We start from the raw sequence: 17,655 nt of genomic DNA on the forward strand, positions 1-17,655 counted from the left end.
GGATAATTACCGCCAAAGAGATAATGCAGCATATGAAAGGAAAGCTTTGAGGCTTCTCCACTCACTGGGAGGAGAGTGCGTAGGTTTTGTTGTGCATCTGAGCTGTACCCAAAAGGCAAATATGTGGAAAGTTTGGTGACAAGCATCCAGGCGTGTGGTTAACAAGATTGCATCTGGTGAGCAGGAAGTGTAGGATATAACTAAACTACATATTTAAAAAGGGGAAATTATTTCAACATTAAGTTAAATTCCATCAGTAATCCTTCTAAATATAGATAGAACTATTTCATTTTCAGTAGAAAATAATTATTCAAATACCCTATAGTGCAAATCCCATTAATTTAGTGCATGACACAGTTTATGATTTCCTACCACAGAACAAAACGGAAAAAGAATCCAGTAAACATTTGAATCTGTTGTCTTATTTTGGTAATCTGGCTGCTTACTGACAAGTAAATAATCAATACAAATAGTTCTGAAGTGTCTGAAAATAGACAGGCGATTTAAACTGTAACTAACAGCCATGCATTTTCCAGCTGCAGAGCAGTGTTGAGGAAATGACACCAGCTTTGATGGGTTGTATAGCTTTTGAGATGAGCCTCTTTATGCCGCTTGCAGTTCCATTATGGCTTTGTTCGAAAGCTTGTTTACCTGCTGATAACATACACTGGTGGATTCAGGAGCACCGATCCAAAATCTGCTGCCAAAGTCACTCAAGTCTCATTGTACTGCAGGAGGGGAAGAATGAAATGTTTATGCGGAGGGGAATGCAAATGCTAAATGTGAAATCAAACTATGGGACCAATAAGGGATCAGAATAACTTTGCCAGGTTTTATTTTTAGCCCAGTTGCAATGCTAGCTTTGTGAAACACTCTTCAGTTTAGCCTCTGTGCATCTGTGTGCTTAGGTTTTACTCAGTGGAGAAATGCTGTTCCAATTTTACAAAAATGTTAAAACTGTAGATTATCAAATAGGTTGAGGAGAACATAGTCTGATTCAATAATGCTGCATATTATTTTAATTAAACTGGCTGGTTGAGGAAAATACCTGATTATGGAGCGGTTTGTCTCTGATAATATTCAATATCAAATAACCAGCAGATCAAAAATTGCTCATCAAATCTCATCGTTGTACATCACTCGAATATTTTTGGATTTCACTGTTAGAAAAGCTATGGTCTCAGGTCAAAGGAATAGCCCCTTGGTTTGCATATTAAAGAGGATTTGCTAGACCTCTGTTAGCCATGCATCCCCATGCAGGCAGGTCTCCAGGGGGCCAGCAGGGCCCCACAGACGGGCAACTAGGGGGCCAGGTGACCCTGTCTCTGAGGTTAGCAGGAAACACTAAAGAGGGATGGGCAGGGAGCTGAGGAGCCACTGAGTGCGAGTGTGCAAGGCTGGTGATGGCAGCTGTCAATGGTTTGGAAGGAGAAGCAGACAGATTGTGCGTTCTGTTGGTGCAGCCAGTTCGCCACCTGGCAGGCTTTTCCTTGTTAGAACTTCTTGCTGTTTCTGTTCTCATCAGAGAAATGTTTTTCCTCTTATCCTCTGTGTTCAGGGGAAGTTAAATTTGTCAAAATGTTTAAAGATGTTTAGTGAAATGCAATTGTTTAAAGTACGCTCTGTGCATTCTAAAGAACTGCTGCTGCTGCTCTGGTTTTTGATCAAATACTGTAAAAAAAAAAGAAGCTATATATTTATTATTGTAAACCTTGCTTTGGACAATGGTATACATAATTAAAATAGAAAATTATATTTATATATTATATTACAGAATTATATTACAGAATTAGAAAATGTAAAGGTATGCAATGTGAGTGCTGACCCCGTGCTACATTATTTAACTGTTTGTAAGAAAGCAGGTATGTTTCAAGGGCTAGGATTTACTTATAAAAAATAATCTGTAACTTTCAAATCCCATCATAGCCGTAAATGCGGCTCCATGTTGTTCACTTGTTAAGAAGAAATGCAAACGTAAACCATGAACAGCTTAAAAGTACATTTAAAAATCAAATTTGGCAGTCAGTCCTTGTTCCAACAGGATTAAAAAAAGTCTTTCATTTGATATAAATATATGCAAAGAGAGTGGTGTGGTGATCTGGGTGCCAGAGGTGGCGCTTTACTCTGGATATTCTGGCTTGGGCCTGTAAGGGACATAAATTAACATGAATTAACACATGCATGCAATAAGAAAATAATTAATTCAAGTTATCAGTCACCTCTTCCATTCCAGGAATCTGATTGACAAGATAAAGTAATGTGCAAACTGCTTTTCAAAGCTAACAGCCTGGAGCACCCCTCCTATTAGTTAGTCATTCCCTCAGTATCACACCCGGAATCTGTCATTTCACAATTTTCTCCTATAATGCATATGTGCCGCTCTCACCACTCCACTACAGCAACTGCCATCTAACAAGTTGACACAGAGAATGATACAATTCACGTCCAGTATTCAGTTCCATATACAGCAAGCATCTGAGGCAGACGGGTCAAGAATATGGTACATTCTGTTCTCTCTCAAAATGGCTTTTCCAGGACTCTAGAGAAGCTAGATGAAGCTTAAAAGCTTATTAAAACACTCACCAGGTGTAAAATAGTGTCTAATAATGAAATTATGCAATATCTCAAACTACTTTTCCCTTAATCTACTGTGATTTCATTTTACCTTCATTAAACCAGCAATACTGTTTAGATGCATTATCTCTTTTACAAGAAAGACCTGGTCAAAACTAGTTAACACATTAATCACTCACACAATAAATGTACATTCACATATAGCATATTCGTAGCATTCACAGTAAGATAGGACCTCAAATGCTTGAACAAGAAAGCTTGACTGTTTAAAACATTCCTCATCAAACATGCTGTGAATGTGGCGTTTGAATGGCTGATATTTAGGTAGTGTTTGCAACAACAAAAATGTATCTTGTAAATGATTACAAACCCAGGCTGGGTAGTACAAGTTCACAAGATTCACAATGCTACAGCAAATAGGCAGGCTACATAATTGGGAAACCCTTCGACATAATGGCATTCTTGAAAAAAGAATTTTTTTATTACGAATTTAATCATTTGAACAACCATTAGGGGCCCACATGAAGTTCAGTCTAGGTCACTTAAAGCATTTCTATCCTTGATTATCTGCTTAGTTAGCTAGTAGCTATAGCCTGTTTGCAACAACATGGCAAATAAAGGAGAACCCTTGAAATGTGTATTTCTTAATGACATTCTCACTTTCATAAGTTTGGTATATACTTGAACAACCAGTTAGAAGGACTTTCAATTTTTTTTTAACATTGTCTGCTAACTTGATGCTAAACGGTAGCTGGTGGTTTTATCCATGATACCTGCAGTTTTAGTTAGGTTTAATTGGCACTCTTCCTGTCTGTAAGGCTTTATTTAACCAATTTGGTATGGTTTGAGCTCAGTTCAAGTTAAATTAAGCTAGTTAGCTAGCTAATATGTCAAAATTCAAAATAAGCTTTAATGGCATCAACTTTTTGCTAAAGCTACATTTGTATCTTTAATTGTGCTTACTTTGTCATATGTGGGTCTTTGCTGGAATAACAAGTTGAATGTTCTGTCAAAATCTTCACAATGCAAGTGACTAATTTGAATGTTTATTATGTGCATTTTGATAATGATAATACTAATGTTAAAAGAGTATTATGTTGCCATTAAATTAGTTTGGCAAATTTGCCAACGTGTTTATGAAGTATGACCAAAAGGGTTGAGGTAAAACGAGCTGCAAACCAAAAAGTGCACTCGTCCAATTTGGGTAGAGAGAAGAAAAAAAAAAAAGCTCCAGAGAAGGATAGTGTACACAAAAGTTGTTCTGTTGCCCGTGAGTGTGGTGTCAGCCAGTCCCAGTCCCTGTGGCCCTCACCGTGCAGGCCTGACGGGAAACTGACTGCAGCTCAGGACATGGCCTCGTTTGTTCACGGTCCCCCCTCTCTGAAAAGAGTTATGCTGTCTGTTTTGAATGGACAGCGTTTTTCTTTGTGTGCTCGATCAAAACAGAGGGCAAAGTTAGTCAGCAAGTTGCATAGCTTCTGCATTCTGATTCTTCAAGCCTCTTTTGTATGAAGTTTAGCACAATGTTTTACACTGTGTTTGACCTGAATGGCATGCTGGAGGTAGGAACATTTTTCTCAACTACAAAACAGAAAGGGGTAGAATGTAATTTTGCTATCAAATATTACTGATTCATGTTTCTACTGTAGAAATAAACTAGTAAAATGATCATATGGGGTTAACAACTCAGATACAGTACACAAAATGACAGTGCAGTGTTGCTGAAATATTTATATGCTTTTATCTGATCTATTTCCTAACCACTAGGTATTTGCCTGTGAATCCCTGGCACTTTTGATATTACCTGAAGGCAAATTGTATATAGATTTATACAAGTTATTTACAACAACAGCCAAGCCATTCCTCTGGAAACTAGGCTGCAGATCAAAGGATTGTTTTGATCTCTACTTAGCATATTTGTTTAACCTAGCCAGTGATTCTGAAAAGTGCACAAGCTTTTCGGTGATATGCAGAGCACCCTTTATCCGTCTTTTTCTTCTGTTAGCTCCGGATTTAAGTACTTTCTGTATTTAGGAGACAACTGGATTTGCCAGCTTTTGAAATTTAGTTGCCCACTGCTAGCAGTCTTGGCACTCAGAAATAGATAACTAGGTATGTTCCACTGCTAATCCTGATCGGCCTTGTAATAGTATTTGCGGACTGTACAGCACTCAATTAGGGCATAATGTGCTATTTTTATTTCCTTTAAGTTGGATTAAATGTGAAATTTTTTCAGTTTCTACTGTTTACTGTGTGGGTACTTTGCAAAGTATTGTTTTATACTGTTTCAATCAGTACCACTCTCTCCACACAGGATTGCAAAATGTCAGGAGGAAAACAATGTCCAAACGTTCTCTAAAAAAGATGCCAGGGCAATCAGGAAATTTTCTGGAATGCTTAAGAGAATGCATATGCACACAATGCCCTAATTCTCTCTTACTTTGGGTTTGGGAAAGATGAGCCCAGGTTTATTGAGAGCCAAAAAAGGGGGCAGATGGCTCACAAGAGGGATAAACCTGGGAAGTCATGCTGTAAATGTGTTTTACAGAAAACAATGAAAGGAGCGGACAAAGCGATTGTGGCAAAGTCCTTTGGAAAATGGAAAAGCAGCTCTCTAAGGTCCAGGACCATGGAGAAGCCGGATGAGCTGTCCGAGGAGAGTAAGGAGAAGAGCCTTTCCAACTGCACCTGTGAAGCCCCCCAACTCGGCAAGAAACCAGTTGGTAAAACTACCTTATTTTCTTATTTCTAGTCCATTCACACTGCTGTGTCTCACAGCTTATTTTTCTTGTGGCAATTTTAATTATTACTGTGGTGATTTTTTTCATTTGACTCTCTGGCCTGCCATATCCGGTGAACAAACAAACCACATTGTTGGGCAGGAGAATTCCTTTTGAGGCAAAGTGTGTCTCCGATGATACAGTGTTGCCAGAAAAAGACAAAGCAAAAAATAGCAAACACAAAAACAGTCACAGGTGCATGGGAAAAAGAGAGAACCGAGTAAATGGTCACTGCGGTCCCCAGGAGGTCTTTCAGTGTTAGCCAGTGCGGTGGGTGGACTTCTGACAAGGACGTTGGTTAGCAGCCAGGTGGAGTGTGTAACTGAGAATGCCTCTGTTTATTCTTTTCACATGCTAATGTGGCTCCTATGTGACTTTAATGCGGCAAAACTTTTCTTGGAGTTAACATTTTTGTTGTTTCAATACCTACTCTTGTATCACAGTAGTGGGCTTATTCAAAGGCTCCATGCTCTTTCATATAGGCTTGGGACTGTGCCAGCGATAGAGATATATTAACTGTGCTGTATGTAAAGAAAGATTTTACACTGTACAAACAGGTACAAATTTGGCTTTACAAATATGACAGAGAGCTTGTCATTATTTGTGTTAAAATTATGATTCTGAGACATGTTTGTGTTGTTGTTTTTATACATTAAAAGCATATACATTGACATCACTATGGATTTCTGGAGGAGGTGATTCAGTGTTTATGTGGAAATAGGCCTGTATATGTAACAAGGCAATATGCTTTGTACTATATGCTATCTACTCTTTATGATACATTTAGTCCATGTAGAATTTGGCTCTTATCTTATTTGCAGCCCATTATATTCCATATAGTATATAATGTGGACTACAGTATGTTATATATTTTTATCCTTCCAAAAACCTGAAATAAGGCTTCTGACAATCTGCATTAAAAGACTACATGAGGGCTCAAGTCCTGAGCAAATGCACCCCTATGTGGACACAGTAAGAACAGTGGGGTATAAAACAGGCCATGCAGTCCTTATAGTGCAATTGCAATGCTATCTAACTTGTAAGTATAATAGGATATCAATATTGCGGTAAACATGCTCTAAAATATATATCTTTCATTAGTTCATGAACCAGCCTAATGTATAATCCAGGAGCGTTAAAGAGCAATATGGCCTCACACTATGAGTCTTTCCATACCTTGAAGTGTACGATCTGTAAATAGCTTAAAAGGCATTGCATCTGCCATCTGCACTTCTAGGAACTCTTCTGCATAACCATTAAAACAAGCTGTCTCAGAGGACATCATTCGTTTTTCAGCCTCAACCCTGAATTACGGTTTGTTCATTATAATTACAAGGGAGGAGTGTTGCCAGGCTAGCTCACAGAATGCCAGGTGCACACTTCCATAATCTACCATTTTAAACAACTCAGAGCATTAACAACAGTATCTACATGCTATTCAGCCATTAGTTCACTTTGGCGTTCATGCTCAAACTCACATCAGTCATCCAAGCATTTTATTTGCCGCAACAGACATACAGGAAGAAAGTGCAATACTTTGTAGTGTTCCATTTTCCTAAGCCTGCTTAGGTTATGTGACTGAGCCATGCCGCTGTGTGAAATTGTATCCCGATACTGGCACTGTATCCTTGTGAGGGAGTCTTGTAAAATAGGTTTACTTAGCGCCTTTGCTGGCATTTTCCGAAGATAGCAAATGCACAAACATTGTCCGTGATCGGATTAACTGTTCAACAAAATGATGTAACTCTTTGTCTTTCTTGTGTGGCATAGGTTTCTCTGCTTAAGTTTAGTGGTCATCCAAAAAGGGAATAGAAACATTTGAAATCCAGTCACATCATTATAATCCATATATTATAAATGCAATAGATGACAGCCTTGGTTAGTCATCCTTTGTCACATAAATGTGACATTCGACTACCCAGAGTGAATCACTCAGCCACTAAATTCACTAGATCTTCCAGATATTGTTTCAAACTGCACAACAACAGTCCTTAATTAACACAAGTCCTAATTTGTAAGGCATTTAATTTTGAACTTATCCTGATGTTCCTCTCCAGTGTTGCGGCACAGGATTTAAATTGCATGTGATAAGTGTGAACAATTTTTTTTAAGCATCCGTATACAGTATAAAGTACGCTATGCCAAGTACACAGAGAACATGAATTTGCACCTGAGGACATATAGCTATACATCCAGAGTCACAAGGTGTGTCAAGACACATGTTAAATGTTAATTACACAATTTATGACAGAAATCAGTTGAAATATCTCCATGGATCTTGCTTATTTACATTTTAATTACTACTATTACTTATTCTTATTTTTTAGATGTGACCATAGCAAGCCCAATTCCTCCCTTACACTAGAAAGGAGCAAAATGACTGTTTTCCACTGGAGGTTTAGATGCTTGTTTATCACTTTTAAATACCATCATCTTTGCTGAAATCCCCTCTCAAAAGAACCTTTCACTTGCTGGAATAAATTCAAATTAAAATTTAAATCCCTCTTTGCATTTCTTCAGCCTTTTTTAAAATAGCTGCCTCCTTTTAGAAAGCTGTTTATGTAGTGATCTGTTCATAATCCAGTTTGTTTCTCAACAGCGAAAAACACAGAAATCGTATTATCACTATCTTGGAGAGATGATGCGAGAAATCAGGAAGTATAAATGTCTGGATCTGTGGAAGTTTCCAAAGTTGCAAAGCTGAAGAATATGGCAAAAGCCTTTCAATAAAGTAGTCTGTAACACTGCAATTTGACTTGCAAATATGCAGAAATATAAAGTACATTGTGCCGATAACTCAAAAACATTTCACCAACCTTTTGCAGAGCTAGTGTAAAGATAGACAATATGTGCTCATTCAACAAATACACAATATTTTGGCATGTTTCAGACAATGTAGACAGTATTTGTCATATACTGTAGATATATGCCTCATCAGAAATGTTGATGTGTATGACATACAGCTATCGAAGGAAGAAATGTAAGATTAACCCCTGGCACCATGGCTGACAAGTCACGCAGATCTCTGTAAACAGCTCTTTTTAAATCTTAGGAGTTGCTCACCTTATAATATACTCAGAAAAACAATATCTAATCAGAAATGTAACAAATATGAGCAAAAAAAGCAGACATTTACATGCAGTGCCTTTGATAATAATCCATTTTAGATGTAAAATGACGCAGAAGAGGCCATAGGGAAATTTAATTTGCTCAAGCTAGATTGGATTTATTGTTTAGAAACAAATTATAATTGTGTCTCCAGAAAGTTAACCAAGATCCAAACAAAAAGAAATCAATGACCCACCCCCATTAATCACTCAAAGCCAGCTACTTGTGCTGAAGAAACTAACTTCATAATCAATTTCTTTGTTTTGCTCAAAGGACATTTGCATTTTAGTTCATGTCAGCAAGCTTCCTGTGTCTGGTGCAATCAAAAATTGCAAGCCATCCACATTAATGGAGTTTTTTCTATTTATTCAAGTGCATATCTCTGAATACTCAAGATGATTTTAGCTTATTATGCAAACTACCCTACAAATATTTAAAGACAAGAAAAAAAATTCTATTGAGTTGCAGATTTAACTTTTCTGATGCTTCTCATGCTTTGTCACAGTAAAAAAAAAAATCTGTATGCTACATCATCTAAAAGATTTTATTTTAGTTTTAATGACTAACCAACCAATATCTGTGCCTTAGGATCTTGCAATTGAGCACCCACGGGACTTCTGAGACCAGACTGAAATGCCTCCTGTTAGTTGTGTCTAGACATACTATTATGGCCACCAAGGTCATTATCAAAGCACACATTATACACACCTGTTACCATTGTTTAGATGCTCGTTTTTGGCTGAACATCCAAGCTCTTATCTGGCCATTTGTAGGCGTGTCTGCTTCATTGTCTGCCCGCCTGAGTAGAAAAGATGGGCAGGGACCCCGAGAGACGCCCAGATCTGGACCTAACCTCTCAATGACACAACACAATGAGTCCACGGCCTATGAACTACAAAAGCCAGAAATTAACTAACCATTCATGCATTCATTTCTTAGATGTAAGCAATCAGATGTTCTCATATGAGGTCAGTAAATTTAAAGAACCAGCAGTGACCACCAATGACTGATGCTTTTAGTTGTTATTGGATCATTTAAACATGCACTAATATAAATAGTTAAGTTTTTGTTTTTTTTAAGATTTTTTTGGGGCATTTTAGGCCTTTATTTGTATAGGACAGCTGAAGACATGAAAGGGGAGAGAGAGAGGGGAAATGACATGCAGCAAAGGGCCACAGGGCGGCCGCTGCAACGAGGAGTAAACCTCTATATATGGGCGCCTGCTCTACCAGGTGAGCTACCCAGGCGCCCAAATAGTTATGAAATTTAAGCATGTTAATCTACATTTCTCTGGATCCACATGGTTTTAGGAGTAAATGTATATTTCCATGCACACAATTTACAGCCTTAATTGGTCACTTGTCACTGATCTTTGGCCAGTTTGTTGCAATGAGATGCTCTCATTTAAGGGCAGTAAATGTAGGGAACCAGTTGGGGGCTACTAGTGCTTTTCATTAAGGTAAATGATTTAGACCTGCAATTATATGTATAATTATGAAAGCCAACCATTTAAATCAACTATCTTTCTGGAACCATGTGGATCTAGGAATTGCATTTATTGCCATGCACGCAACATACTGCCTAATTGTGATTTGTACATACAAAAGTCCATGTTTGGTCACCAATCACATCTAGTAAATCTGTATCTTTGGCTACTTAGTTGTTATATTAGTTTTTGAGGACTACCCAAGTATATCACATCCCATGAGAGGAAGATTTAGTGAGCTAGGACAACAAATTCAAATAAAACAGACCCAGTTAGTTCCAAAAGGCATTAGTTCAAGGCAGAGATAGAAGACCTCCTATATTTGTCCATAAAACATTTGAAATGTTATTGAAGTGTCTTCAAAGGACACTGAATAAACATATTGTAAGGTTGCCTACGGTCGCACGCAAATCACCCCAGAGGGGATTGCTGGGAAGTAATCTAATCATTTCTTTTAACTGAGACACAGTGACATGCAGTGTAGATAATGATCCCCATGAAAAATGTACTATATTTTCAAAAGAATATTCCCTGTCTGCTGACATTAACATAAAGATAGTTATACATCCTGGAGCCATATCAACAACATGTACTTATGTTTGGTTGCTGCTATTTGCATATGCAAATAATTTTTTAAATTTTAATTCAGTCCTTTTATGTGACTTTGTGTGATGAACAAGCGGCATCAAGTGGTTGCACAATGAGGGTTCAGTACCACCAAGAAGAAGCATTTGTGTCATTTTAGACCAAGCTTAAAGCATTATAGCTGAAATTAACCACAGTTTAATATAGATTTTGACACATCTATCATATTCAATGGCACAGTGTGAATATGCATTGTTGTTTGGGTGTATGGGCTGCCATGTGAAATTAGTCGCTTTGCTTTGTTAAAATTACGGGGCGGGGTGTTGAGTGAGGGGGTTTGTTGAAGTTTTACTGCTGACATTTTGATCCTGCAGTGCATTAGAAGAATTCAGTTAAACATATTTGTGTAGGTTTCACAGGAGGAAGGTATAGTGCTCGAAACAACAGGGTGCTGTGACCCTTCACTTTGCTTACATAATTTGCAGCAGAATGCAAAAAGCTTTTAGACACAGATGTGACCCATTGTAATACCTTTCTAAATGCAATCAAACACTTTCTACAAATATGAGCAGGACTTTTTAAATGTGAACCCTTGTTTGACATGTAATTTTGTCCAACCCACTCCTCTTTCATTCCTCCATCAGCTCTCTCCAGTTATGCCCACATTTTTAGTTGACGAAATAGCTTGACAAAACACTAGTTTGTGTTCTATGCCTGCTCTAAATAAGCTCTCTCTCCCTCTCTTTCTCTCTCTCTCCCTCTCTCTCTTTTTTTTTTTTTTTTTTTAGAGATTTAAACAGATGTTAGGGCCAAAATAAAATGTCACATTTTGTAATGGTGATGCAGTGTAGTCCTCAATATGTTACTGTCTCACAATTTGTCAAGATTGCTTTACATGAGTTGATTTTTGTGTTTTTTTCCCAACAATATTGATGTCTAGTTCAGGACATGAAATAATCATCCCTAGAACAAGCTTGTATCCTCACAGCGAGATTGTCTGCATCAGCAAACAAAGAACATGTTATTTGATAAGATGCTTAGATAGAGGATTCTTTACTTTCATATGTTTGTCCGATTATCAGGCACAAATGGTGAAAAGAGGGGGAAACAGAGCAGGTCGACTCTCTTTGTATGTCTCTTTCACAGTGTACCATGAATTGGCTCTTGAAGACAGTCAGAAATTAGACTTTCAAATGAGGCATTAAACAAGGTGATGATCAACTGCCAAACCTTAAGTAATGATATTCTCCATCCTCAAGTCCCCGGCCTTGCATAACCAAATGCACAAATCACAGAAAAAAGAACTGAAAATACATTATTATTACATATTGTGTTCACACGTCAGTCCCCCGGGACTAGAGGGGGGGGACTTCACCGACAGATAAGCATGTTTGGGTGGCCCCTACCATCAGCTGGGGAAGGCTATGCTTGGATCTTAAAGGGTGGGCCCCCTTATGGGTATCACTTATTTTAAATCCTGAGCCACACCATCCCACCCCCCTCTTTTGCCCCCCTTTGCCCCAGGCTCCACCCAGAAGTGTGGTTCCCTTTGTCATTGTAATCTGGCCCTGTTTGCTAAACGCTTCCACTGTTTACTCTCTGCTATGGGGGCTTGTATGAACAGGAGTCAGCAGGACGCAGGGTGACATCACTTTGGCTTGGGGGGGGGGTGTGTTTGAAAAGCTGCATTTGTGATGTCTCGGGGCCCCGTTTTTCTTTTATTCTTCCCTGTCTCTATCCAGGCCTGTCGAACGCATGAGCTAACTCAGGAGGGTAACATGGCCTACAGGGAGGAATTACACCTAATTACTTGAATAACTGCTAGGCAGCCTTCCGTAGTCACCAAAAATCATTTCCAGGTCTCTGCCTTTTACTGATAGCCAGACTTCTTGTCACAGAAAACCCTGGACAAAGCTTTTACATTCAAATGGTCCAGGAGAAATGAAACAGACTGACAGGTACAAACATTAAAAAGGGGGGAAATCAAATTAACAGACAAGGATTTCATATCATCTATTTTTGTTGTTGCCGTAGCGATAAAGTCGCAGACATTGAAACTGGTCTGTTGAGCCATTGTTATCATCCCTGGCCATCTGCTGCTGAGGAGTGACATTCCCTCTCATTTGCATGATGAGTGATGTATGAGGAGCTTGGGAGGGCATATGCCCTGGTCTTATGACAAAGCAAGAGAAAGTTTTTTTTTTTCTTTTTTCTAAACACAAGATAAAGGATCAGTATATAAATATAAATATGAATAAGGCTGGAAGAATGAGCTACAATAAGGGAATAAAGCACCTGTGAGTGTATATACATGTGTATTTGTCTGCATGTATGTTGCATCTTCGCTAAGCGCACACAAATCTGTGGTGTCTGTGCGAGTGTACGCGCGCATGAGTAGAGGCTAGTGCGCGCATCTGCCTTCTTGTGTGCCTGTTTGTGTGTTTTGCGGATGTGGGAGTAGAGCGAGGAGGGGGGTTGGTGGCTGTTGATGTGCAAATGTGCATCATGTTGAAGGGCTGTGAATGGGGAGGTGTGACGTAAAAAGGGACCCGAACGCAGGTGCTTATCTCGAGGCTGTCAAAGGCACAGTATGTCATATTCCTGGGGACTACCTTTCAAAGCCACAGCACCAGCTCAGCTATCAAGAGATTGGGAGAAAATCAAACTTTTTGGATCACAGCACTAGGTTGGTGTCAAAGTTCTTTTTATTTAATACATACTGTCAGTTTGGTCAGCATTTATCATCACTGATACTCTGTATTGCATTTGTGAACGACAAGCCTAAATGCTGTCATCTGAAAACAGGAGTGTTAGAAACTTACTTAGATTTACACTGAGATTCAATCAGCTGCTACACTTGTGTTCTCTGTATTTTCACAAGATTATGTGAAATAGTATTATGCTGGCAATTGTTTTAAACTGTGTCAGGGAGTATTTAGAAAATATTGCACTGGTGATGAACAATTGTTTGCTTGATACAAATCAGTGTTCTTAAAAATCTTTGCTGGAAAGCGAGCGCAGCTTCTGTTCAGGTTTCAGACAGTTTGAGAGGAGATTAAATGGCTCAAACTGTTTTTTGAGAGGCATGACCTATTTTTGATCATCCAGATAGCATGAGATACCGTCTATCTAGATTAAATTCATAGCATTTGTGTGGAGTATAAGCTTGTCTTAGAAGAGCACATGTTCGTATTGTATGCAGAGACAAAGCATTGTCAGGTTGCCTGTGGCTTTGACAGTGACAGCTGTACATACTGTACAAGACCACTGAGCCTAATGCACTTAAACATTGACTCTGTGTTCCAATAACATATTTGAACAGTCAGTGAATTATTTTATTGCATCCTGTTCTGGTCCGGTAAAGCTAAATGTAGTGTGATAGTAACACAGTCTACAAGTGAACTTTTGTGTTATATGTTGTTAAGTCTTAGCTTTGATTAAATTCAGAGGGGCCAAAGCACTCAACCGTCTCCAGAGCGACTATTGATTTAGGAGGACGGATGCTGGTTAGAAAAGTTCATCATTTACTAGTAACGTGCGGAACACTAATGGCTCAGATCCTGCTTTACGACCCAACTTTAAGTTGATCATTGTTAAACAACAGTAGGATTTTTTTTTTAAGCGAGAGCAGACTTTAGGCCTCGGTTGAACTAATTGTCCTGATGTTATCACAACTTCAATGTCTTTTTAGATTTTGTTCTTTATTTGTTTGAAAAACAGAAAATAAACAGTTTAGAGTCTATGAGAGAGAATAGGTACGTAAACTACCAACATCTGCTATATCTGCCAATCACTTCTGAATGCCATGTCTTTCAGAGACAGTATACTCTGTGATTGAGGTGTTAAATCATCTTTAGGTTTGGAGAATTTCAGTAGTGGCAAAATAAATCAAAATGCCAGTTGTCATTTTGCCTGTTAGCCTCCATTTAATCACAACTCCATCAGCTTATTTCAGTCAGCTCACATCTCAACAAACAAAAAAAGAGCAACAGAAGACATTAGATAACACAGCATTGTGTAACAGTGTCGCATTTTCGTTTATCCTTTGAAAAGTTTTGCAAGTTATTCAAAGATGATAACCTGTGAAGACAGGACCTGTGAGCGGGTTTATAAAGTTACACCTCTATTGATTAGAGAAGCAGCCCAGACTATAGCAGGGATGTGTGGTAAAGCAGTGATAAGTAAGGAGGCATTATTCCTCTCTGCTCTCCACCCTCTGCTTCAAAGCACAGGGATGTTAGTTGCTACACAACACATAACTGCAACCTCTGTTCGCCTCCAGGAACTGTCCATGGTACCTGCTGCTAAACAAAACTGGATTCACAAACTTATTCACATAGCTGCAATGCACACTAAACTTCTGTGGTGGAAAAATATATTTACATCTATTTACATCAATCTTTCAAAGAAATAAAAATATAAAAGTTATTCAGGCTTTTGATTTCTAATAGCTTGTTTTAATTATAAGTCACTTGCCGTCAGGTGCCCACAATGTAAACGACAAAATCGCACGAAAAAGCTCAGCATAATATTAGTCTGTTAAATATTGTGTACCTGTTTTTGCACCGCTCAAACTTCAGTTAGTTAATCCAGGGAAATGAATTATGTGGATTTAATTCAACAAGGTCTCAGAAATGATCCATCTGCTGTTGAGCAGCTGGTGGAAGGATAAATGTAATTAATTACTTAACTTTTGAACAGTATTCCAGAAAAACAGTGCTGTTTGCGTGTCCTACTAGGAAAAAAATGTAAAGCAACAGTGTGATACATACCTTTCAAATGTATTCTTTTCACTTTTGTTCTTAGTCTTTCCAGGTAGCCTCTGATATTGTTTAAAATGGGTGTAAATGTATAATCCATATATCTTTCAGGAATTTGTTACAATGGCAATAAAAGGCTTTTGAAATATTATAAATATTGCATAAATTAAACTTCAGCAGATAATACATTAAATAGCATAATATATAATTAAGTGTATAGAATTCTAGATGAAAGTAACCCTGATGATATACATGATATAGGCTTACACTGAAATAACTAATGTAGTTTTTTCTTCTCCTGGCTGTTCCTTTAGAAATGGACTGATCCAAAAGGATTTAATGATTATTGTATAAATCATATGAAAATCTGAATAAAATGTTAGTGTTAGTGTATAATGGCATTCATATTTTATTTTTAGGTTGGTTCTACTTTATAGCAAAATGATCTAAAAATGTTTACCATGTTAAAACAGGTGGGATTTTCCTAAAAAAGATAATAAAATCACAACACAAAAAAACCTTTTAGTGAATAGTTACATTTGCTTGACAGGGCAAGACTATGAAATGTTCCCAATTAATATTACATGGGATTTTATTCCGCCTTTCTTGTTTTAAAAATATATTTCAGAATTTACCTTGATTGTAATGTACCTCATTGGCTGCGGTTTTGTTTGTTGGCCTAACTATAAAGGATCTGCTTATACCCTTGTGGGTTGGGAAGAATTAGGATTTATGAATTTATTTCCTCTGTTGTATTGTTTAAACAGCTTTGGTTTAGTTTTGATCCCTTCCTCTTGCCTTTGAGGCTGTTCCACGGTGTCAGCTGTTGACTGATAGTAAGAGAACTGCCTCCCAGTGTGAATGAAAGAAAACTAGCGGTTGGTAAACACTGATAAGGGATAAATAGAAAGCGGTCAGGCAGAGATAGTTCTGTGGGAGCCCAGATTGTGTGCGGTCTGTTAAAATGAGATTCTGAGCCTGTCCTTTTTATTCTTCCTCCCCTCCCCTCCCCTGTGCGGCGTTTGTCTGGAAAATCTCCAGTGACCCGGCTCGGCAGTCCCAGGCTGCAGTATTCTCTTTTTGTATTTGTTTTGTTTTCTAACAAGGGTCAAGTTGGCCAATAGACATGTCCCTGATGCTTATAGACAGCTGTCATGACTTCAAGTACTTACAATAGTTACATTTTACACAAATACATGGTTCAGCACCAACAAACACTGCAGCAAGAGATTTGTTAAAAAAGCTTATTATGTACACAATTTTTAAGCAAAGTTTTTTTAAAAAGCTGAGTAGGAGCAGTTCTGAGCATCCATCGATCATCCTTTCTTATATCACCCATTACATATGTGCTCAGAGTATCATGATCAAGTCAAGGCTACATGTATACGTACATACATCACCATGCTATATTAATTCATTACAGTCTCATAATTCGACATTTATACTCTCTTTACTACAGACCCCGAAGAATATAACTAATTTCTCAATTAGAATTACTCTAAATTACCCTTTTATTCAATTCATTTTTAGGGTCTTATCCATTGATAATTTTTTTCAGGGGTGAATCTATTTCTTATGTGATTACAAAGACCTTCAGAGGTCTTACCTTGAGGATCACCATGTGGTGTATTTACACAGAAAATAGTTCTGCTTGTTGTAGCCCAGCAGCTAATGAGATTGGTTGTTAAGTGAATGACACAAAGGCTAAAAAAAAGCTTAGCGTTTCGGGTGAATATCACTGTGTCCGCACGCACGCACACACGCACGCGCACACACACACACACACACACACACACACACACACACACACACACACACACACACACACACACACACACACACACACACACACACACACACACACACTCTCAGCAGCGAGACTCTGGACTACCCTGTACCCCACCTCGATATCCTTCTGCTCCGTCTCCTACCCGATGTCACTATGAGATGCAAAACAAAGGCTAAAGGGGGCATGGTAAGTCGAGCTCGTGATTCTTCCCTGTCGGACATGTTAACATGGGCTCATTTAGATGCAGGAGACAAGTGATTCTGTTTGTCTGTGTGAGGATGTGCTGTGCTGTGTAAGCCTCAGGCTCAGATAAGTAGATTCATTGAAGGGTCAGTAACAGTGATGCTGTTTTATGTGACTCCGAATCAGATCACCACATTCTTCTCAATTGCTGCTAAAACTTTTCATTCTGTGAGCCAATTGCACTTGAACTTTATGTTTTAAAAAGGAAAAATATGTATTTGTTGCCTCTGTGCCTGTATTTGTTAATGGTGCTGGTTACTGAGACATAGTTTATTGTTGTTTATCCTTGTTTATCCTTTATCCTAAAGCTTGACACAGTGTTGTCCAATG

The 17,655-nt window shown here is 38.3% G+C and overlaps 1 protein-coding gene across 5 annotated transcripts in view; it reads left to right on the top strand.

The window, feature by feature from the left end:
- The first annotated feature begins 4,027 nt into the window (after window positions 1-4,027).
- st18 (ST18 C2H2C-type zinc finger transcription factor) overlaps window positions 4,028-17,655 on the top strand; it is a 40,445-nt gene continuing 26,817 nt past the window's right edge. For 2 of the 5 annotated variants that reach the window (XM_039815396.1, XM_039815398.1), the window contains exons 1-2: window positions 4,029-4,136; window positions 5,123-5,297. In XM_039815396.1, coding sequence (XP_039671330.1) covers window positions 4,083-4,136; window positions 5,123-5,297 — 229 coding nt within the window. In that variant the 5' untranslated portion in view covers window positions 4,029-4,082. Of the gene's footprint in view, window positions 4,137-5,122; window positions 5,298-13,008; window positions 13,220-17,655 lie in introns of those variants that run through there. The other 3 variants (XM_039815400.1, XM_039815401.1, XM_039815399.1) reach the window with 2 other exon arrangements.

The sequence above is a fragment of the Perca fluviatilis genome, chromosome 11, assembly GCF_010015445.1.
Source record: "Perca fluviatilis chromosome 11, GENO_Pfluv_1.0, whole genome shotgun sequence".
Classification (NCBI taxonomy): Eukaryota; Metazoa; Chordata; class Actinopteri; order Perciformes; family Percidae; genus Perca; species Perca fluviatilis.